This window comes from Leishmania panamensis (assembly GCF_000755165.1).
Source record: "Leishmania panamensis strain MHOM/PA/94/PSC-1 chromosome 7 sequence".
Classification (NCBI taxonomy): domain Eukaryota; phylum Euglenozoa; class Kinetoplastea; order Trypanosomatida; family Trypanosomatidae; genus Leishmania; species Leishmania panamensis.
This window is the reverse complement of record NC_025886.1, coordinates 62476-85582: the sequence shown is the minus strand read 5'-3', so window position 1 is coordinate 85582 and position 23107 is coordinate 62476. Positions and strand designations below refer to the sequence as shown.

Genomic DNA, 23107 nt, shown 5'->3' with positions numbered 1-23107 from the left:
CCGGCCCACCTATCCCAACACGTGGTTGGGTGGCCATCCCCCTCTTCACGGATGCTTCTCTGCGGTAACGGAAAGGCAACGGTGATGAGCAAAGCCCCTTTTTTTTCTGCCTCTGCCGCACGCGCTCTCACCTTCTGGTGTGCGGACGTTGGTGGCGTGTACGCGTCTGCGTGTGTGCCGGGTGGTGCTGTGTGTCTCTACTTCGTCTTCCGTCGTCGTCGTCGTCCCTCTCTCTCTCTCTCCTATTCTCTCCTCCCTTGCACTCTCTCGCACACTCTCTCTAACTCTCCCACTGCCATTTTTCATGCCCGCTCTCCGGCGCGGCTGATCATTACCCACGCGCCCACACGTACTCCACCACTCCCATGTGCACGCTCATGCGCCGTCAATATACACCCCTTTCTTTTATAGAGTTGTGAGGGGCGTATTGCGCAGCACTGCCAGTCATCGGATATTTTGATAGTCTATTATTTGTGTGTTTTGTTCTTTTCAGGGAGGAGACCATCACTCAGCTCTTCCACACCCAAAGCACGTCACTTAGCGCACGCCTACACACCTACGCAGAGCTCCACTCGGTCGCGGCAGATTTGACAGAGCAGCAGCTCCTCGCTCTTCTTTGAGCGCATCCGGCACCTTCGCGCTCAGCGCATATCAACAAGATGCGGTACTTTCGTGCTTTACGTGCCCGTCAGGACATTGTCGAATTCCTGGTGCGCAGGGGCCGACTGGCCGACATTCAAATGCTGAACTTCTTCTCCATCCACCTAGATCGCGAGATCAGCGCCGCCACGGCCGCTGCGGCAGTGCCAAGATCGACACCAGAGGCCGGCAGCGCGGGCAGTGGTGAAGAGTCAGTGCACCCCGCGAAGCAGGATGAGAAGGCAGCGGTAGCAGCTGCGACGTCAGATACGAAGAGCACGGAGGCTGCTGCGGCAGCGGAGGCGGGGGCGCAGCGCGTGCAGAAGCTCGAAGCGAGGAAGAAGGCGTGGAAGGCCTTCCGCGACCGCAGCGATGTGGTTCGTCAGCTTGCCACTAAGGAGGGCCCCATGGCGTGGCTGAAGGAGGTGTACAGCGGCGATGATAAGTGGTCTTCATATTTCACAGCGGTGAGGGCTGTGGTGACGCACGCGGGTGGTGGTGCGCCGACAAAGCTAAAGGCGAGCGGCATGGCCACTGCGATCAGCAGCGGCTATGCGCAGATCGCAAAGATGGCGGCCGGTAGCGAGGGAGGCCAGTGCCGTCAGCACGGCTCCACCTATGCTACCCCCGCCGCACATGCGCTGCCAAAGTCAATCCGTGTGGTCCTTCGGCTGGAGGGCGGCAAAGGTGTCGCGCCGAAGTACGTCATGGGCTCCGTGCCGCTCAATCAGCCTGGTGCAGTGGAGCAGAGGATTGTGAACGGCGTGTTGCAGGTGCGCCTCGACAACGCCGACGCTGTTCAGTGCGAGTCGCTGTCCGTAGAGCAGGTGACTAGCTACCAGCACGTGCTGGTCACCATGGCTTACAGCGCCATTCTGCGCAAGATGGCGGAGGTTGGCGCGCTGCACGCCACTAACACAGTGCGCTACGACGGACTGCTGATCCGAAACCCGGCGGTGCAGATGCGACTGGCACAACTCGCTTGCTTCCGCTACGGCATCGACTGCTTAACGGACTACGTCGTGGGCGACCCAGAGGTGACCGACGGTGACGACGCCGCTGAGCCCTTCAGCAGCTTTTCGGAGCCGCTGCAGATCCCCTTGATGGAGTCCATTATGCTCAGAATCTATGCAGAGCACGCTCTGATGGACGGCATCGATGGCATGTGGGAGATGGTACGGGACACCTCGCTCGTCGTGGCAGTGCCCCACCGCAGCAACCCAACCAAGATAATCGACTATCCATACATTGCGGAGCTCTTCAACTCCCCCAAGTACCTCCTCACGTCCTCGAATGGAACCACGGAGGAGCAGTCGATGGCCTTCCTGTACCCCCTATTGGCGCAGTGTAGTTCCTCCGGCAGCCGCGCCGGCGGCTCTCGCACGGGCATTGGCGGCATGCTCGAAGGCTTGATTGGGTTGACGGCCGGCCACAGCTATGGTAGCGTGCGTCTGGCGGCACCGCATGTGAACCTGACGGGCTTGGCCAAGACGCTTGAGCTTGACGTTGCCAAGCTGCTGAACGTGATCGCGACTGAGAAGGGCAAGTTGGATCCAGGCTTCGTGATCAGCGTGGCGCAGTACATCTCCGAGATACTGGCCAACCTCGCCGTCATCTACCGCTGCACCGCGGCGTTGAACGTTGATGAGGAGGGCCGCGGCCATCGAGAGTGGTTACTGGCGCAGGCGTTTGGCGGCTCCTCGGCGGTGCGCCGTCAGCAAATTCTGGATGGCTACATAATGGAGCGTGCGGCGACGAGTGCGATCAGGAAAAGCAATAGCCTCGACAACTACTCGACGCACCCGATTGAGCTGATGAATGCGTCTCCGCGGAATGCGAAGGCATCGTCGACGGATAAGGCGGCGTCCACGTAATAATTCTGCATACTGTGAGAGACGGCGGGGGCAGAGGGTGCGGTTTGTGTAGGTGGCGAATATGAGGTGGTGGACGCGGTCAGCAACAGTTCGGCGCTCTTTCCATTGCTGTCCTCAACGCCCCTTCTCTCTCGCTCTGCTCATCATTAGGGGTTTGGAGAAGGAGCGCACTAAGGCGACGGATGCTGCTGACTGCGGCTGTACTGGAGATGGTGGTGATGGAGTCCGTGGGTATGCTGATGCTGATTGACGTCGCCCTCCTGTCCTTCTCTGTGCTGTGAACCAGGGAAGCGATGGACGCATTCGCACGCCGTCTTGTCGTTTCACCACCCCCTCTCTCTCTCTGGCACACGCTTCCTCACACGTCCACCGCCCCTCTCTCCCTCCTTCCCCCCTCTCTCTCATACGTACGCACATCTGGAGCGGAAGGGCGACGCCAGCACGCGCGAAGTATGCGCTGAGAGGGAGAGAGAGAGGGGGGAGGGAGGGAGGGAGGCAGGCGAGGCGGGGGGAGAGAGCGGTGCGGTGGGCGCGGCGGTACTGCTTGCCTACTACGGGTGTGCGGCTCTTTTTTTTCCCTCTGGTTTGGGGCCCTTCATACACCATCTTCGCCCCCGCAAAGCGTTCGGTTCCCCATTTAACGACCGCAGAAATCAACAAGAGTGGAAGCGATGGGTCGAGCGCGTGCTCGCACGTGCAGAATTGAAGACGCCATCGCCCATCCCTGATGGGAGGCCTGCGGAATGTGCGTGCCGACGGGCACTGCATGGCGTGACGGCATGGGACGTTCTTCACACCTGCGTCAGTGTGCCGTGTTCTCCTCAGCTGCGAAAGCTGCGCACTGTTGCTCGCTTTCTTTTCCCCCTTCCTGTGTTTCTTCGCTTAGTGCGTCTGGCTCTCCAGTACGGACACTTTACTGGACGCTCGCTGCTCCTGCCCGTTGTATGCACACACCAACGGCCCCACACTTCTTCTCACAGGAACGCAGCAACCAGTCCCAGATTCTGCCCTCTGCTAGCTCAAGACGAAGATGTCGCTCTTCTCTCTTCCCCCGGACAAGACGGACCCGCTGCCAGAGCCCGGAGACGCCGAGGCACGGCGACGTACAGGGAGTGAAGACATGGAGTCTTGTTGCCGCCTTACCGCAGCAGAGGAGCTACGTGGTCACCTGCTGGACTGCGTCAGCCTCTACGCCTCCCGCTTCGAGCACAGCGCCGTCGCTCTCGCGTGCATTGGGGCGCTTTTTCCGTCGTCGTTGTCATCCGTACAGGACGACGCACCTCCCGACACCCTGAAGGTGAGCGAAGCGGAGGATGGTGAGCCGCGCTCGGCAGGTGGCGCCGTTGACGGCTCTACTGTGGCTACCGTATTGTTCATTCATGTTGAGGCCGGATTGGGCACTTGTCGTGGCGCCGCTGGTGAGGGCGACGGAGAAGCCGCGACAACGCTGGTGGGGGTTGTTGTCGCCTTCCAGTACTGGAGAGGCTTTTCTTGCGTTGCTGAGCGTCGTTACACCTCGGCAGCGGAGGCGCAGGACGAAGCAGCGGCCCTGGCGAGCATGAACCTCACCGTGTCTGAGGTGCTGAAGATGCCGCAGTGGCAGTTAATTAGCGAGCAAGCGGCGCAAGAGAGCGACCACACCGATCTCAGCCCCATCCCGAGGGGCTCTAATATGACGCAATGTTTGGTTGGTGGAGAGAAGACGGTGGCGCAATATGGCGCCGCCTACGAGAGCCTCATGGCGCTCGTGGTGAGCACTTATCTCTAAGCATAGGCATGCGGATGCCCACTTCTCTGCTTTCAAGATTACTGACTTCATTTTCCTCCCCCCTTCCTCCCCCCTTGGTGGACCACCCCTACGCATCGAGGCAGGAGAGGAGGCGGCAGTGAGGGGTGATTAGCCCAGAGGGTTCCCTTTCGGCTCTCTCCATGTTTCTCTCGTGCAGTGCACCGCTGTTCTGGCAAGCCCCTTTCTCTTTTCCCTTTTCTCTCCCCCCCACTCTCCACTAACCCTCTCTCCTTCTCCCATGCCGCTTCGGCAAGTATTCCCAAGCCGGCCCTCAGCGCAGCTCATTCTCCCCCGCTCTCTCTCTCTCTCTTGTTCGAGGATACCTTAAAGGCGACAAGAGGAGACAGAGAGAGAGAGCTGAGCTGAGCTGAGGGATAATAAGCTCAAGTGATAGTCCGCTGCTCCTCTCTCTCCCTGGTGGTGTAGGGCTTTCTCTTTCGGCCTCGCACACCCACACCCACACGCGCACACGCACGACCACATGCACAGCGCCACCCTCTGACAGTCATGCCTGTTCTGCTCGTGTACTTCATCCTCCTCGCCATCGCCGCTGGGGCCACTTTTGCGCTCTTTGGAGAGGTGGCGGAGGCAGACGTGGCGCCGACGGACGCGCTGGAGTTCTTTTCGGCTGCGACACCCAACTCCAGCAGCACCACGACATCTTCGTTGTCTGCCGCTTCCTCGCCAGACGCGGCCGCCGGGATGAAGGCCGGCGATGGCGACCGTAGTGTTTGCGAAAGCCATGCCACACCAGCCGATGAGAGCGGCATAACGCACATCAAGGCACTGTTGATGAAGTGTGGCGTGCCACTTCAGCAGCAGGAGATGGTCTCCTTCTTGGCCAGGCACTGCTGCATACTGCCGGTGAAGTCGCACACTGTCCGCGTGCTGAGCCATCCCACCGTCTTCTACGAGGAGCTGAAAAAACGCGTCATGGCAGCACAGCACTCCATCACTCTCTCAGCCCTCTACATTGGTGATGGGCCCCTTTCGAGAGCCTTCGTGGTGTGCTTGGAGGAGCGCGTGCGATGGGCTGCGGCAGGTGGCCACCCCTTCTCCATCACGATCCTGCTCGACTATAACCGCATGCTGGATCGAAAGAACTTGGCGTCGTTGAAGACGCTGATGGAGCTGGCACAGAAGACGGCAAGCACGGCCTCGCTGCCCGTTGACGCAGCGTCAGCAGGAGCGAACGCGTCCTCGCTGACGGCGCTCTCGTCATCCTCACTGGGTAGTTCTTCAGTCTTCGATGACGGCGAGCTGAGCGTCGCGGAGGGGGTCGATGATGGCAGTTCAGATGTCGCCTCGGCTGCCACTACCACCCCCAGCGCTGCTGCGTCGACCGGGGTGAGGGTGCGCCTCTTTCTCTACCAGAACCCGAGCAGGTGGAATCGACTCTTCGCCCCCCTCGGACGAGCCAAGGAGGCGCTCGGCGTGCAGCACACGAAAATATTTGTCTTTGACCAGCGCCACACCATCCTCACCGGGGCGAACCTCTCGGACGACTACTTCGCCACCCGCATGGATCGCTACATGATTGTGGAGGATAATACCCTCGTTGCGCGGTGGTTCACGCGGCTCGTGAACACGGTGAATCGCGTGTCGCACCCCGTCGTCTGCCGCAAGGAGTTCGCGGAGCAGCTCCCCGGCGGTGGCGCTGCTCATGGAAGTCGTACGCCTAACAAGGGCTGTGGGCTGTGGCATGCTTCTCATGCCGCTTCGTCGTTTTCAGGTGAGGCAGCAGCAGCTGTGAGCAGCTCCGCGCCGGCGCCGCTGCCATCTCCGGTAGCTTGGATGGTGGAGCGGGTGAGTCGTGCGGTGTCGCCGCTGTGGACGTCGGTGGTGCCGCAACGTGAGGGGTCGCCGACACTGCACCGCAAGAGCGACCTTGTGATCTTGTCAAACGCACTCAAGATTGACCCCTCCGCTGACACCGGGCGTTTCTGCGCTCGCACCAATTCTCTTCTGCACGACTTTGCCACATGGGCACAGCGGATGTGCGCGGCGGAGAACGTTGATTGGAGTTGCTACGACACGTTCTTGTTTCCTACAGTGCAGGTGGGGCGTGCGGGGGTGTACCACGACAGCGTCATCGTGAAGCAGCTGCTGCGGCTGTCCACCGCCGAGGAACATATTTTTCTGACCTCGCCATACCTAAATATGTACGCGTCCTTCGTGGATGAGTTGTTGCACGGCACGAGCTACGTAGACTGCATCACGGCGAGTGTGCAGACAAATGGCTGGAATGGGCAGGCGGGCATGGCTGGCCGCATCCCTCTCTTCTACCTGCAGCTCGAGCGCTCCTTTTATTACCTCATGAAGGCGTACAACTGCTTGCGTCGGGTGCACATCCGCGAGTTCTCCGTGAAGGGTTTGACCTTCCACGCTAAGGGCTTGTGGTTCGTGGGCCGGCGGTGCCAATCAGCCGCTGTCACCACCCTAGGCAAGGACGGCGAGGACGATGCTAGGCAGCACCACGACAGCCACGGCGCCGATGCCGCGGCTACGGACCCGTGCGCTCCGGAGAGCATCGCTGCCCCGTACCTTGTCGCGTACGGCAGCACCAATTATGGATATCGCTCCGTCCACAAGGACGTGGAGGCGGAGGCGTTTGTGCTAACCACGAACGACACACTGCGTGAGACGCTGCGGCAGGAGCTGCTCTTTCTCCTCCACAAGTCTGCGCGAGTCACGGAGACGCAGTTTGTGGGCACGGCGGTGGGCCGCTTCCAGCCTGTCATCTCGCTGATGGCTCACCTTGGCCAGGATTTCTTGTAACGCGCAGAGCATGCGTGACCAGTGCTGCTTCTGGTGATTGGCATTGCTGTCTACTTAGCACTAAAGCGAATCATTCGAGTGAAGCGGGAGAGGTCGGAGGAGGGGAGGCGGAGGACGACGGCGATGGAGAGCGAGAGGGGGAAGTGGCCGCTGTACCGACTGTCAATGTGGCAGCACCGTTTCTCTCTCCTGCGGATGTTGCTCTTCTTCTCTTCCTCAGGCATAGTCTTCACTTCACGATCGGCTCTAAATAATGGCCGGAGAGCAAGCGGCGGCAGCAGCAGCGTCGCACCCACGTGAACGCAGAGACCTTGCATGCTCGCAGAGAAGGTGTGTGGTTGCACGAGAGTGGCAGCGTGGCGGTTGTGTGACTTCAGTACCGTGACGTACAGGCAGAGGAGGGCGAGGGGCCCAACTGCGGAGTTTGTCGTGGGACGCACTGTCCTCGTCTCCCTGCTATGCTTTACTTTTCCATCCAGGATTCCGAAGCACGCGGAGACGCGACGACACACATGTGCTGGGACTGCTTGGGTGTAGATGAGATAAGCCTACATGCCTGCTCGGTGACCTTCTTGGCTTGACTCACTCTCTTCTCTTCGCTCTTGGTTTCTCACGTTACCCGCACTCATCTGTTCGTATTACCCACCACTGCACGTAGTCATCCATCCTTCCTCTCTCCACCTCTTCGTAATTAGCCAGTTGCGCGCATACGGTGGCGAGCAGGACACGACAGAGACGCTGTCCCTCCCTTCCTCCCACTCACCGCGTATGCGCATAGTGCATGCATCACCGATCTCTCTCTCCCTCCCCTCCCTCCCTCTCCTTCTCCCACCCTCTCATTCTTCTCCTGTACGGGTGCGAGCTCTGCGCTGTCCTTTGCTCCTCTTCTCTCACGTACACACTCTTCCTCATCCCTTCATGCGTGTTGGTACCTCCGGGCGTCTACGCGTGTGACTCGCTCTCTCTCTCTCTCACTTGGTCACTCCCGCGCTTGCTGAGTTGTGCGGCACACGCAGGTGCCAACGGACGGGGGTGCTGTGTGCATGCGCTTACTTCAGTTTTTTTTGCTTCTTTTCTCTCCTTGTTCCTCCCGGCCTTGTCTTGTGCTGTGGTGTCTCTCTCTCTCTCTCTGGTAGGCGCGCCGTTTCCACGCACGCCTCGTCATCTGCCTTGACTTCTCCTCCAGCCGGCAGCGGCGCGCACCACAACACCGCGCATACCCACTAAGGCACGTTAAAGCGCACGAAACCTGACAGAGAAGATGCGCGGCTCTGATGCAATGGCAGGGCCCGCGGCGAGGTGGCGACCGGCGCAGAATTCAGAGGCTGTGCGGAAGTACACGAGCAAGGCTGTCGCCCCGCATCCCCCCGCGAAGGTCATTCTGGAAGATCACTTCCTCATCGAGGTATTCCGACGCTCGGCGGCGTTTCAGAAAGTCATTTCCTACGTACAGGGTTGCAGCGAGGCGGTGGAGTCAACGCCAAACTACCAGCGCATGTCCACCACCGTGAATGACTGCGACAACACGGTGAAGTACCTCGTAGAAGACTATCTCCCTCGCCTGCATGACATTGCAACCGCGATCCCGCTGGAAGACATGGCTCAGCAGCGCTTCGGCAACCGCGCCAAGCGCATATTTCACGAGCGGCTCGAGGAAACGGTGGTTGCCGACATGGAGAAGCTCGTTCGCACCTTTCCCACCTCCACAAGTCGTTCGGAGGAGGAGATCACCGCCATGGCAACGGAGTTGGCGGCGTACGTCATGGACTCCTTTGGCAACGCCACCCGCCTCGACTTCGGCAGCGGCCACGAGCTGCATTTTTTCATTGTGATTATGATCTGCCTTGAGGAGCACGGCGACTGCGGCGGGAGTCTGAAGGATGATCCGACGGTGCTCGTACCGCTCGAGGTCCCGCCGCCACCGCCGGTGCCCCTGGAGGCGAGGGTGGAGGTGCGCAAGCGGCGCCAGGACTACATCTTCTACATATTTTACGACTACATGCGCCTGGTCCGGTGTCTGCAGAAGCGCTACTCGCTCGAGCCGGCGGGGTCACACGGGGTGTGGGGCTTAGACGACTATCACCACATTCCCTACATCTTTGGCGGTGCTCAGCTCATCAATGCGGATATGCAGCCCGTGAAGCCGGCGGTCGATCAGGAGGCGACCATAATCCACCCCAAAGACGTCTGCGACCGCACCAAGGTAGCGATGCTGAAGGACAACTACCTCTACTTTGGTATGATCGCGTGGATCTTGGAGAACAAGACCGGACCGTTCCACGAGCACAGCAACATGCTGTACAACATCTCCGGCGTCGAGCACTGGGCGAAGGTCTACAGCGGCATGGTGAAAATGTTTGCCGCGGAGGTGCTGGGGAAGTTCAACGTGTCGCAGCACCTCCTTTTTGGTCAACACCTACAGTGGAACACAAAGTCCATCTGACGGGCGCCGTGCGCCGTGCGGCGGCGGCGGTGGAGGGGGGAGTGAGGTGGGGGAGGGGGTCGAGTCTCGGGAAAACACAGGCGGATTCCAAGAGCGCTATTTTTGGGTAGATCGTAAACAACTCCGATGCGTCGTGGCCTCTCTTTCCGCAGCCACTGTCGTCGTCCCTCTTTGCCCGATCGCATTCTCTCCCCACTACGAACCGAACCCCCTCATACCCTCTCTGCGTGTGTGTGTGTGTGTGTCCCTCTCGTTCTGTATGCGGCTCTGCAGGCGCGGGTGCGTCTGTTGCTTTTCCTTTCACCTTTGTGTGGGCCTCGTGCTGTCAACTCAGCGTAGCTCTCCTTCGTCCCCCTCGGATGGGAAGCATCGAGCAAGGGAATGGCTCGATGCTTCCTGTGCGGGTATCCGTGTTGATCGTGATGAGCAGCGGCACATCTCCATTTCCCTCGCTCTCCCTCCCCTACGCGCATGTGTGCCATTCTTTTTCCCCCAGCTTGCGTGCACTGGCCGCTTGCAACAAGTAGTGCAGCGGTGGCTCTCCCTCCCTCTCTCTCTTCTTGCCTCATCACTGCTCCGCATCTCCCCACTGCTGCGGCTGCTGTTGTTTCTCAGCCATGCAGGTAGACCTACGCAGGCAACTGCAGCCACCTGCACGCATGCCCCATAAGCCTGCACGGGGCCACCCCACAGCTAGCGAATACCCGGTACGACGTCCGCCACACACTCCTCCACGATCTCTGCGAGCACTCCAGCACTTAGGACGTGGCCCAGGAAGTGCGCCATCACTACCGCGGACTGGAGCAACGATAATGGCCACCACCCAGGCGCAGCCTCTGCTGCCTCGCTCTTATCCGCACCTGCTAACCATCCGTACCTTCACCCTTTCCCCGGATGGCGTGCGTACCAGGCGGAGCTGCACCAGGCGCGTATCTCTCTGTGCCGAGGTTGCATCAGTACAGCACTGTCGAGGATGCCGGCAGCAGCGGCGGCGGTGGGAAAAGTCGTGCGTAGTGGGCCCCAACCGTCCCTGACACGTTGTTCAGCGCGGCACCACAAGCGAGTGAGAGGAGTCGATGCACGCCTTGTTGTTTTCCCTCTCTTCGACGTCGTTTGGCACCTCGCTCACGGTACCTGTCAGCCCAGCACTTTGGGCCGGTGCTACGTCACGGTACACGGACACGACACGTGCTGCGGGACTACCGACGTATGAAGGCGCAGATGAAAGCCCTTACAGCGACAACGCAACGCATCACTCACTTGTCCTCAGCGAGGGATACGTTGACTCGGCAGAGGACATACTGGTCTGCACGTCTGTGAGTTACGGCCCCATCTAGCAGTTGCGACTACCGCTGCTCGCGTCCACGGCAGCAGTGGAGGTGATCACTCTGCCAGGCTGGAGATCGAGGCTCTATCGGATCCTGTCTCTCCGGCCGTTGTCGTCGTAGCACAGATGGTGTCGTCGGTAGACGTCGCTGTGCCACTGCCACCCAGCGGGCTGTGTAGCCCCGTCCCCTTCTTGCATATCCTGCCGCTGTCCCTCCTCTTCGCTGGGCGACCGGCGTCGTCGTTATCGCCATTACCAGCTGACTCACGTACTCTATACTGTGGAGGCTGGCCACGGTGACTCGGTGGCGGTCGGCATCGTAGGGGCCATCGCTAGCGCCGGTGAGTCCCTGGCGGTGGATCGAGAAGAGCGGTGCTGTTGGTGGTGCTGGTCTGCAGCAAGTCGTTCTCCCTGTGCCATCTCATTCTCTCTTCTATGACCGAGGACCGCGCGGAGGAGGCGCCTGAGCGCACAGCTGCCGTGGTCGTGCCAGTACCTTCGCAGAAGCACGTGCTGTGCACTGTGATCACGCCTCCCTCTTCGCCCTTTCTCCCGTACAGTCACTCCCACACCATGCCTACCCTGCCTACAAAGCTCTCTCGGTACGTGCCACGCACGCCTCGTCTCTCTCTCTCTCTCTCTCTTTCACTCACTGTTCCCCCCTCATTACCGCATCCGAGGCAAAACATCAGCCACCGAGGCACAGGCAGCTCTCCAGCACAGACAGGCACGCGCAGAGGGTCACAGAGAACGAGAGTGGGGCCGAAATGCCACTCTTCTTCTCGAGGCTTCCGTTCAACCGTGCCGGCAGCCGCGTGGATCCCCAGCCGGCGCCTTCTCCACAGCACCTAGCCACGAACGTAGTACAGGGAAACGACCGTAGCACCATTACTGCGGCCCCACTCATATTTCCACGCTACCTCGACAGTCGCGACGTCAGTGCGTGCGTCTTCTCTCTTACTCCAGTTGATAGCCGCTGGGTGGACGCGGTGCTGCGACAGCTGTGCGTGCGACGTCACTCGGCACTAGCGCAGCCACCCCAAAGTCGGTCCGCGGACGCCGCGGCCTGTGATGGGCGAGCGGAGAAGTGCCCCCGGGGCGGAGCCGAAGGTGACGGCGGCTTTGTTTCTGAGTGTGTGGCGACGAAGAGCCGTCGGTTGAGCCGCCGTTCCTCTTCTGCCTACGTACAATGTGCGATGGCCAGCCCATCACCTTCTCGTACTGATCGCGATAGCAACAGAGACCCTGCCGCGGCGAGTGTTTGGGCATGCGGACTGCGTCTTGTCTGGCGAGAGACATCGCTCGACCCGCTGCCAAGTGGGACTGTGAGCACCGTAGCGGCGGGCAGAGTGGCCGAGGACCAGGACACCACAGCATATCCAACACACTTCAGAGCTACTGCTATCCTGGACGACAACGCAGGCGATGTGGACGCCGTGACGACCGATGCGTGTGACTCCGCTGCAGGTCCTCGCTCATGTGCGAATGCAGAGCCGTGCACGCCACTGGCGTACACCCCGTGTCGCACTCACGTCGGCGATGGCGATCTACTTACAGGGCTGGAGGCGGATACCGAGGAGCTAGTGCGGCGCTGGTGGAGGCCTCTGCAACAGCCCGCAGGGGAAGTAGAGGAGTCTGAGGGTGGCGGTCGGCGAGGCAACACTCTGTCGCTACTGCTGTCATCCGTCTCACCTCAACAACGGAGGCCGCTGGCGGAGGTGAAGGTGAACGCAAATTACGAGTGCCCGGCTGACCAGGCCACTCCTCTACAGCACATGGACGACGACGCCGACAAGGGCTGCAGAGCAGTCCACGCTCCTCATGATTTTTCGTACGCCTGCACGAGGTCGCTTGTGGGAGTGCCAGACGCACTCGTGCTTGAGCCCGGCTCGCCATGTGTCGTCGATGTCCCGCTGTCTTCGTTGCTGCCATGGTCGCAGCGGCCTCGAAAGAGGACGCGCGCCTCCCTCGAAGCGGAGGCGACTGCCGGCCCCACCGCGCCCTCTTGTCACCCCACTACCAAAGCCGATGGAACCGCTCAGGCTCCTCAGGCGGCACCAGGTCTGTGCCGATGTGCAGCACACTGGCCGCATCTCTGCTCTTCTGCCACGCCGAAGACACCTTCACACACGGTGAGGGTAATCTCAGTGTCCGGGTCGCTGCCGCAGCGCCACTTGGTTGAGATGGAGAGTCTCTGGCGCTTTTCCTCCACGGCACGATCCATCCCGTACGTGCTACGGATGCCTCTGGATGTAGGCGCAAAGGCCAGGTGGTCGGTGATGATGGAGCCCACAACGTGGCTGGAGCGCAAGACGGAGGGTGGGCATGATGGTGAGCTGAGCGTCGGTGGCGTGCGACATACGGCTGGTGCAGAGGCCGCTCTCCGTGAGGCTGCTGCCAGTGCGCAGCCTGGGGGGACAGTCGTGACGGCGCCAGAGCCGGCCCTCGTGCGTCATGTCCGTCTTCGCTTCCTCGTGCGAAAGTCTAACAGCGATTGCAGTGGTGCAGGGCAGCAAAGTTGCCGCGCTGCCTCTGCGGCCCCACCGGCGTCGTCGATGACGTTTATCGAGGGCAGTCGCACTGCTGAGGCCTTGTCGGCAGAGTGGGGCGCCCTTGTGGCCAATATGCACGAGTCACGCATAGCAGTGGAACAGCAGCGCGCCGCCTTCACGCGTGAACGGTGTCAAGCGGCGGCAGCTTCTCTCCGCAATGTGAGCGAGAGCGTGGCGGACACACTCGCGTCATTGCCGCAGCTCCACTTCTCGCGTCTCTGCGTCGCGCGAAGGGCGTCTCATCGCGAGGGGAGCAAACGAACGCACAGTGTGCTGGATGCGGGGCCCAAGGACTCGATGTACGGACTCGGCCATGCTTATCCCTATCCTGTGCTGCCGTGGTGGCGGTGGACTTCGTGCAGTCGCTCACGTGCACCTCTGTCGCTGCGTGGACAAGGGGCGCCGCATCGCCTACCGGAGACGTGCACTGCTTTCTCCAGTGTACCCGACGGCGCCGAGGCGACTCGAGAGCAACTCGCCGTGACACTGCTGCGTTGGGTTCACGACATGTCAGATGTACGGTGGCGGGCCGCGTCGTGGTTGCCGTGGGACTCGTGGATCGCCGTGGCCTGCGCTGTCGCTGGCGTGCCACTGTTGTTGTTCCCTCTTTCGCCCACCCACGCGTCGCTACTGATGCCGTCGGCTAGTCGCGTGCAGGGCTACTTACGCATCGCTGCCGCAGAGGATGCGGGAGCAGCACGGGCGGCGCACCTCACTGCTGACTCTCTCGTCCTTGGTGGTCGTCCCGCTGGGCATTCGACCGGGGGCCCTGTGCTTGAGCGACATCCATGGTCGGCCCCTGCTGCGGCACCGCAGCTGCTGAGCGAGGCAATGGCATCCACACCAGCGAGACCAGGCGGGGTGCTTTCTGCAGTCGCGCAGGAAGACGCAAGCCACGCACATGCGCATCATTGGGCAGTGCGCGCTGCGGCGGTGACGGAGTGCGAGGCGCTAGCACGTGCGTGCGACAGGCATGCGGAGACTCTTTCGCAAGAGCGAGAGGGAGTCGCTTCCGCCACAGCGACCGCTGCGCACGCCCCTCACCGCTCTTCGCTCATGCACCGGAGGTGCGGCAAGGCGGGCGCGGTGTGGACGAGTGATGGTGGCCACAGCTGGTCAATGAGGACAGCAGCGGCGGCACAGATGAGCGCATCATCCCCAAACGCCGCTTCACCTCTTTTGCCAGTCGACGTTTTTCCATCCTCTCCCGCTGTGGTGTACGTCGCGCGAGGTCACGTCGATTCCGCCGCAGCCGATCTTCTTGGCGAAGAATCACGCTTTCCACCGTCTACGGTGGCGCTGCTGGCGCCATCCGAGTCCCCATCTATCAGCAAGGCCTCATCTGTCGACGACGCAACCACGGCTGATCTGCATTTCAGTGAGGCTGTCGGCAGGAAGCGTCCACGGTCTGCTGTAACCTCCCCCTCGGCCACGGTCTTGCCTTTTGGTCCAGCCAACGTCACCCCATCCCTCACGTATGCGGTGCGTGCGTCGTCATCACGGGCAGGGCGAGATGCGTCCCTGCCTTCCCCCTGCGATGCTCTCATAGCACAGCGCAGCAGCACACCGCAGCGCCTGCTTGCTGCCTGGTTCGAGCAGCGGTGCCGTGAGGTAAGCCCGGCCGCTGACGACTCGCCGTCTCGTACTGGATTGACTGCAACGGCTGAAACAGACGCGGTGCCCTCCAGTGGAGAAGGCACGTTGCTGGGGCCACGGGCATCACCGCACTTGCCATCGCCACCGCCATCTGACACGTCATCCGCTACCCATTTTTGCTTGGACAGCCACCGGCTCCAGCGACTGCTGCGGTGGCTCATAGTGCCGCCGTCTCCTACTCGACTTCCTTTCGCTCCACCGCGGCAGCGGCGGCGATGCGTAGATCTCATCTGCGAGTCGGCAGGACCGACGACGCTGACGACGCACACACCCGTGTCGCAGCCACCGTCTCGTTGGGGACCTTGTACTCGACAGGCGCTATTGCAGGACGCCCAGCCACCAGGACCGCGTTGTACGCTTGCGTCGCCTACTATCTCGGCGGCGCAGGTACGCGAGGAGAGGCGTACAGATGCAGCAACGAGAGATGCTGCTGCTGGTCCTACCGCTTGCGCTGAGGGGGCTCTTTGGTCTCCAACGGGTGAGTTGGCCACGGTGGCGCCGACAGGCGGCAACGGTTGTACTGCCTTGGGCATGCGTCTCCCTGCCAAGCCCCTTAACAGGCTCGAAGGTACACCCATGAGCTCTGTCCCTGTGTGGAGGTGGGCGCAGCTCACATTGCATAACTACGCCGCCGACGCACTGACTGGCGCTGCCCTGTCTGGCGCCGGCACCGTTAAGCTATCTCCGCGCGCGACTGACGCGACAGTCATACCGACAGTCCGGACGGTTCCGCCAGCCGCGGTGCAGACAGCGGTGCACCGCTTTGCCCCCGTGGTGAAATCCGCGGTTACGAGTGCGCTGACTCACGACTGTCCTTTGCGTAGGCTTCCCTCTCGCTCCTCAGCCCTTCAAGGGCAGCCACCCACCACCAAGACGACTGGAGAGTGTCTCCTCATCACTGCTGAGCACTGGAGGCAGCATCGTGCACGGCGTGCAGCGCAGCGTCTCGCTTTGTATAGGCTGCTGCTCGCCCACGATGCGCGACCGGCTCCGTCAGTGCCGCTTCGATCGCGGCCTCTGTCTCATAGCATCAACGACGAAGAGACCGGCTTGTCACGTAGCGCTGACCACACCGCTGCTGATGCATTCATCATCGGTGCCCAGCTCTACCGAGATGAGCTCGAGCGCAACGACAAGGCGGAACTGGTCCAGTGCGTGCGTGACGCTCTCGTGCGCGCGCAGTATACGGCGTGTGTGAAGATATTTCAGCAACAGAGTGGGCGCGGTGAAGATAGCGCTGGCCAACCGGCGGAGGCGCGACGATCGACCAGCGCCTGTCGTACCGCCGCCTCACGCATGTGTGCCTACGGCAGCTGCAGCTCCATGCCTGCAGCACCCCACGTGCCACTCTCGTCAGGGCCGCTGCCGGCGCCACTGTGCGGTCGCCAGTGCGTGGCACGTGAGCGTCGATTGCACCACATCATCCGAGGCGGCATGCGCAGGGACGGCTGGCTTGTTTTCCACACATTTTGGTACGACGTCCTCGCTGAATACGCCTCTCCGGACTCCCCGCAGACGTGGCCCGGCTGTCTTTTGGGCGCGGTGCAGGACAGCGTGACGACACGCGTGGCATTGAGGGAGGAGAGCAGCGCTGACGAGTCGGTGCGCCACGCGCCTCTTCGAACAACGGATGCGCCACGAGCGCGCGTTGAGCAGCGCGACATCGGCTCCCGAGATGTGTGGGCCGATACCGAAGCCGACGCCTCTCCGCTGGGGGTGTTGGTGCACGAGACGCGGTGGGACGTTGACACGAGCGACGAGGATGATGAGTGGAGGGAGTCCGAGGAAGAAGGGGATGGGACAGTAGTAGCGCTCCACGTTGAACACGGCAGCTCGCAGTGGTGCTGTTGCTGCCTGGCATCACATGAGCACCTTATTCATGGAATCATGGAGCAAGTAGAGGGCCCCGCAGCGACCACCAAGCAACGCGTGGCGGTGGCACCCACGCTGGGGTGCAGTGAATTGTGCCCCAGAGGCGGAGCTCGGCCACCGCTGTGCCCTGCTTGGTGGAGGACGGGTTCGACGGCGGCTGCCACCACCGCCTCTGAGGCACCCTGGACATCACAACGCAACCCAACTATCGCAGCTGCTCGTGCAACGACATGCCAACAGTCGGTGAGACGTGCCTGCAGGAGGCCTTTTCCCCACGTTCTCGATGCGGGTGATGTCAGCGTTCCACCTGCGCGGGTGCCTCGGTCGCTGTCCGTGTCAGCACTGTCGTTGCCCAGCTTGATTGAGGGCTGCACACACGGTACAGGGCGGGAGGGTACTCTTGATGGCGAGATCGATGGCGACAGGAGTGCGAGCGACGCCGCCGCGCGTTCCTTCTTTGCGCGACTACGGCGATATGCGGCACAACTTCTCTCCTGTGACGCCGCTGCCGCTGCACGCTCAGCAGCCGTGGAAACCGTGACGGCAGCGACAGCGGTGTCACAGGACCGCTGCCCCTCTTCGTGCAGTCTCTTTTCGTCCTTCCTCGGCTCGACACGCTGCTGCTCCTCTTGCTGTGGCATAGCGGTGCCGTTATCGGCACCACCACTGCGGTCGTTCTCGCCTCGCTTAGCAATGGTGGGTGCATCAACACCGTCTGGCAGGCAGCAGCAAGAGGAGGAGGACGACATCGAGGTGCAGGTGGCTCCCCTGCGCCGGTACCGCTACACGCGTCATGTCTGCACGTTTGCGGAGGAGGCAAAGTCACTGCAGACGTGGCTGCTGCCTCACTGGTGGGCCAATCAACAGCAGTGCTTCGCCGGCTTTATAAAGCCGCCGCCGCCGCTGCTGCTGCGATCTCGAATCAGTCGATGCCTGGGGCACCCACTCGACAGATCACGCGCGATGGCGACGACAGGGGCCTGCAAAGGTGTTGGCAAGGGCGGTGACAGCGCCGAAGATACTTATCAGTCGTCCTTGTGCTGCTTCCTGGATCGGCATGATGAGGCGGAGGCGTGGGTGCAGCTCCTGCACTGCGCTCACCTGCGGCTGCTGCGTCGGCCCTACGGCCCTCTTTTCCGCGGCAAATGCCTACTACGGTGCGCGCCACTCGACGGCTGCGTAGCGGATGCGGAGGTGCACCACACGTACCTTGCCGCGATGCTACATCAGCGCACGGAGGAGTTGGCAGAGTCCTGAGCGCATGCATGCTGCCCTCCCCGAAAGCCACCATAGCACGTGTGCGTGTGCGTGCGTGTGAGTCTCTTCCCGTCCACCCCCCAAATCGTGTTTTGCGTTCATTTGCCCACGTTTGATCATCTGCTGCCACCGCTGCTTCTCTTCGCGTGAAACTGAATTCTCTCTCGCCCATGCGCAGGCACAGGTGGATGGATGCCACCGTGCTTCCCCCCTCTTCTCCGTTGAGCCATCGCTTCCGTTCTTGGTCGATGCCGATGCTTCTCTCTCCCTCTCCTTTACCTCCCCTCGCGGCTTTATCGCTGGCGCTCATCGGGTGTTTGTCATCGCCTGTCGTTCGCACCGCGCTCAGCTCTACCTGCGGCGACCTCTGCACGCGCCACTAAGCTCCTCCCCACTTCCGACGCTACTCACCGCCCCACTCAGTCATCACAACAACGCCACATCCGCCCATTGCAGTCTCTCCTTTCCTCCCCAGGCTTCGTTTGCCTCCATCCAGGGAGGTAGAGCGCAGGCTTGGCTCACGTACACATACCGAGACGAGGAGGGAGGACTTGTGCGCGCGCGGGCATTTGAAGGAGCCGCGGCATCCGTTCAGCCGTGACGCCAGCGCCGCACTCGTCGCACTTTCTGCGAGCGCGTACTGGTGAGGGGTGGCGACTGGAGCAGGGAGGGGCGTTGTATCTGTGCCCCTTCCCTCCACTCGTCTCTCAGACGCGGTAGCGCAGCGGCACTACCTGCCGCACATCACGCATCTTTCTCTTTCCCACCGTGGGATGCCGCCGCTGTCACTGCCACAGCGGCGGCTGCCGAAGCAGCCGCCGCCCAAGGCCCAAAACACCATGGCGACCTCCGAGTACCGGATCATGGAGAAGATGGGGACGGGCTCCTTCGGCGTTGTCTTCAAAGTATGTCGGGTGACGGACCACCAAGTCTTCGTCATGAAGCGGATTCCACTGCTCGGCTTGACGACGCCGCAGCGACGCGATGCTGCCCAGGAGATCATCCTCATGCGCGACCTGCATCACCCCTGCGTGGTGTCGCAACGGGATGCCTTTCTATTCAACGAGCACGACCTGTGCCTTGTCATGGACTACTACGACGGTGGCGATATGGACACCCACATGGCAGCACAGCGCGAGCTGGACATGTACTTTGATCTCGATCAGGTGATGCTGTGGTTCGTGCAGCTTGTGCTTGGAGCGCAGTACCTGCACGCCCACAACGTTGTCCACCGTGATATCAAAATACATAACGTGTTTATAAGGTCCAGGGACATGTCCGTAGTGCTCGGCGACTTTGGCATCTCCGAGCGACTCGGCGCCGACATGACTAGTCACACATGGGCCACAGCCGCAACGATGGGCGGCCCTCCAGGAAGCAGCAGCTCATCCTTCATATCCGCGCCAGCGGTGGGAAACGGGGCCCCTGTTGGCTCGCCGTCTCCACTGCGGATGAACGACGGCGACGACAAAGTGCCGTCGCTCCCAATCTCCGGTGGTCTCTATTCACCCACGCCCGTCGCCGCAGAAGCTGCGGCAGCACCGCCATTCCCGTCCCTTTACCAGCAGGCCCCATGGTCCTCTGGTCAGTGGGGCGCAGAGTCACCGCTCTATTCCCCCAAGTTGAGCCCCTACGAGCCGCTGGTGCACATACGCCAGATGAGCACCAGCAGCAATGCGGTCTCATCATGCTCGCCGGGCTCTCAGCGGAGGCGGCTGCACAGCGGCGTGGACGGCGTCGATGCGATGGAGGCGGCCATGAAAGGCACACCGCTCTACATGGCGCCAGAGGTGCTGCAAGGTGGGGCGGCCAGCCCCAAGTCAGATGTATGGTCGCTCGGCTGCGTTCTCTACGAGCTACTGGCCCTCCGTCATCCCTTCGAGTCGCGCGACCTTGCACCGTTGGTGATGCGTGTCTTGCGAGGGCAGCGCGAGCCGCTGCCGGCACACTTCCCCCGGCCGATCGCGGACCTGATCAACCGCATGCTCTGCCTCGATGCCGGTCAGCGCCCCTCGTGCGAGGAGGTGCTGACGGTGCCGTGTGTGCGTGCCTACGTTGACCTCTGGCGCAGCCTGCGGACTCCTCTTGACGTTCCCTCCTCACCCAGTGAGTGTGCACTGACGCGACAACTGCAGGCGTGGCAGGAAAATATTGCAGCGTGGAACGCACGCCACCCTGGCGACCCACGCGGGAAGTCCTTGCACTACACCGAGCTGAGGCGTCAGTTGCTAAGCCCTGCCTGTGCGCCGGCTGAGGAGCACGAGAATGCGGAGCGGCGAGCTGTTGAGGCAGCGCGTGCGGCTCTTTTGACAGCGCAGCCGTCGGGGCTGATTGGCAGTGCCTCCTTGCTCGGCATGGGCGGCGGTGGCGCCCACGACGGGATCTTTTACGGGGCCACTGGCGAGCGTCTCGTCGGCGCGGCTGGCGGCGACCTACAGAGCATTCCCTCCTCCAGGGAGGGTGCGGTGGGGATGGCACCCTCAGATAGCATGCGTCCCTACATGCTCTACGACGTCGCACCAGAGCCTGCCGCCGGTGCTGCCAGAGGAGCAGCAGGACTGGCTGACGCTAAAGCTGCGGCAGGCAAGGCAGTGGACGGCTGCCCTTCAATGCCATCGCGCCGTCCGTCGGGGTCGCCATCGCCGTGTCCGGTTCAAGCCGGTGATTTGGCTGTCACCGGGCACAAGATCGGCAACGGCCGAAATCCCTTCGGTTTGCCACCGCCTCCGACTGATGCGACTCACAGCGAGGACTCTCCGATCGGGAGCGCTGCTGTGGGGAAGCGCCGACACCGCCAGGCACGGCAGCGCGAGTCCGCCACGCCTCAGCGGAACGCTAAGTCAGTGCGCCACAACGGCAAAACTGAGCCCAAAGGTAAGCTGTCGAATGGAGCGGCATCGCCGGCGATCGATGGCTTCGCCGCGGTGCCAACGACGTCACCAACAGGGTCGCTGCGATCCTTCCAGCTACAGCGGGGCTTTTCCGCATCACTGCCGCCGCTGTTGCGTGAGCACGGCACCGCTCTAGGCGGTGCCATTGATGAGGATGTGGCGTTCTTTAGAGCTTATCACAATGTCTCCGACATGCGCTGTGCTTCCCTCGAGGAGATCGCTCAGGCCGTCATGGAGCTGCGGCAGCGCGTGCAGGAGCGCCTGCGGCACCAACGCGTGCTCACCGACATAGAGGTTTTACATGAGCGACACGGCTCCGCCCTCCTCCGTAGCATGCCGCACGTTCTACACGTGCTTGAGGTGGCCGCGGCGGCCGCGGCGGCCGGGGAGGGGCACGGTGACCCGCCCGCCGGTGCCCAGCCCTGGATGTCGCCCGAAGGCGTGTACGTGGACATGGTGCGGCAAATCGATGAGCAGCGCAGTGGACGTGAGAGGCTCCAGCTCGACACCGGCAGTGAGGAGAGGGTGGCCGGCATCTCGTATGCGGAAAAGCTCCCGGTAGGCCGCCCAATGCCGCCGCGCATCCGAGAGCTGCGTGAGGCGGCCGCACTGGCGCAGGCGGCGGCGAGCGAAGAGGCACGCCGTCGTGCACGGCTACTTCCGAGCGAGTCAAGGCGTGACTCGACATGCGCCCAAAGCAGCGGTGTCTCCTCGTCGTCTGCGGTGTCGATGCGCTTTGCCGACCCAGCCGCGCCCTTGATGGTAGCCTCGACAGATGGCGGTCGATCCGCTTCACGGACCGCCGCGGCGGAGCTGCGACGGTGGCGCCCCTACCTCGAGCGCCGCAACCGCCTCTCCGCCGAACTCACCGGCGTCTTCGACGCCACCACGCTACGGGCGGTGTACTCGTACTACCGCACCTGCGCGTTGCTGCAGCGGGATGCTACGGTGGTGCGCCGGCTCGTGCCAGACCGGCAGCAGTGGACGGCGCTGCCGTCAATCGAGGAGCTGGCGGTGCTCGACCGACAGCTGGAGGGGGTGCTTGAGAAGCAACCGAGGTGAGAGTGGAGGGCCAAGGCGCATGGCTTGCCTCTGTGGCTGCCGCTCGCTCGCTCTCTCTTGTTGTTTCGCTACCAGAGAAGAAGGGAGCCGGTTCGGCAGCTGTGAACTCCTTTCTTCGTCTCTGCCACTTTTTCATTCACTGCCCCATTCCTCCGCCCCTCCCCCTCCTTGGCTTGCCAGCGCCCATCCTCGCCCCACAAGCACGGGCTACCCACGGGCACCGCCGCCGCCTGCGTGTGGTAGGACACTTCCCTCTGCGCGTACGTATGTGATGGCGGCAGCGCTGCTGCTCCACCGCCCTCCCCCTTCTCATCGGCTGTCTCTGTGTCTCCCCCTCCAGGACACATCAATCGCCGTGCACTACGGCGTCCTTCCCCCTTCCGGCACCCCCCTCTCTCCTTCCCTCGGCTCTTCTTATACCTCTCTCTGCCTGTCCCCCTCCCCGCGTTCCTCTCACCGGGCGGAGGGTGGCGGAGAGTGACGCATGTCCTGCAAACGCGTACACATCTTTGCCTTCATGTAGAGTGGCATGTGACCGCTCCGCCAGACTTCGTGCCACCCCACCTTCTCTGTGAAGGGCAGCGGCAGCGTGTCGTTGTTGCGAGACCCGAGTGTTCACAGCCCACTCACCACCTTCCGACCGACTCCGCTCAGGGTCTTCACTATGGTGGTGTCTGTGGTGCTCGGCGAATAGCTGCAGCCGAGCGCCACGGCGGCCTCCAACGCAGGGCCCCGTCGCAAGTCCGGTGGGTCCGGCGGGCGGCGCGACCGCCGTGATTGGGCTTCCTTCCCTCGCCAGCCGCATCCCTGTCAGCGGGGCTGCCATTGCGCCACCACCACGTGTCCCATCAACCACGGGGGTTGCCCAGCGAGTTTTGCTTCAGTTTTTGCCTGTGCCGTGGCTGCCAAGCGGAGAGGAGCGGCGAGGCTGTGGTGGGCTTCCATTACGGTAGTGATGACGTTAGAC

At 62.1% G+C, this 23107-nt stretch overlaps 6 protein-coding genes across 6 annotated transcripts; all 6 read left to right on the top strand.

Annotated features, from left to right (window-relative positions):
* Positions 1-659: 659 nt before the first annotated feature.
* Positions 660-2513, top strand: LPMP_070250 (hypothetical protein; the record flags this gene model as incomplete). Its single annotated transcript, XM_010705731.1, has 1 exon — positions 660-2513. The coding sequence occupies one exon, from the start codon at positions 660-662 to the stop codon at positions 2511-2513; it is 1854 nt and encodes a 617-aa protein (XP_010704033.1).
* Positions 2514-3543: 1030 nt separating this feature from the next.
* On the top strand, positions 3544-4281 carry LPMP_070240 (hypothetical protein; the record flags this gene model as incomplete). The annotated part of the gene is made up of 1 exon (XM_010705730.1): positions 3544-4281. One exon carries the CDS (start codon positions 3544-3546, stop codon positions 4279-4281), a length of 738 nt encoding a protein of 245 aa, XP_010704032.1.
* A 528-nt stretch (positions 4282-4809) lies between these two features.
* Positions 4810-7080, top strand: LPMP_070230 (phosphatidylglycerophosphate synthase, putative; the record flags this gene model as incomplete). The annotated part of the gene is made up of 1 exon (XM_010705729.1): positions 4810-7080. The coding sequence occupies one exon, from the start codon at positions 4810-4812 to the stop codon at positions 7078-7080; it is 2271 nt and encodes a 756-aa protein (XP_010704031.1).
* A 1261-nt stretch (positions 7081-8341) lies between these two features.
* LPMP_070220 (protein phosphatase 2A, regulatory subunit B, putative) lies at positions 8342-9523 on the top strand (the record flags this gene model as incomplete). The annotated part of the gene is made up of 1 exon (XM_010705728.1): positions 8342-9523. One exon carries the CDS (start codon positions 8342-8344, stop codon positions 9521-9523), a length of 1182 nt encoding a protein of 393 aa, XP_010704030.1.
* A 2094-nt stretch (positions 9524-11617) lies between these two features.
* On the top strand, positions 11618-18187 carry LPMP_070210 (hypothetical protein; the record flags this gene model as incomplete). The annotated part of the gene is made up of 1 exon (XM_010705727.1): positions 11618-18187. One exon carries the CDS (start codon positions 11618-11620, stop codon positions 18185-18187), a length of 6570 nt encoding a protein of 2189 aa, XP_010704029.1.
* A 773-nt stretch (positions 18188-18960) lies between these two features.
* Positions 18961-22140, top strand: LPMP_070200 (protein kinase, putative; the record flags this gene model as incomplete). The annotated part of the gene is made up of 1 exon (XM_010705726.1): positions 18961-22140. The coding sequence occupies one exon, from the start codon at positions 18961-18963 to the stop codon at positions 22138-22140; it is 3180 nt and encodes a 1059-aa protein (XP_010704028.1).
* Positions 22141-23107: the final 967 nt, after the last annotated feature.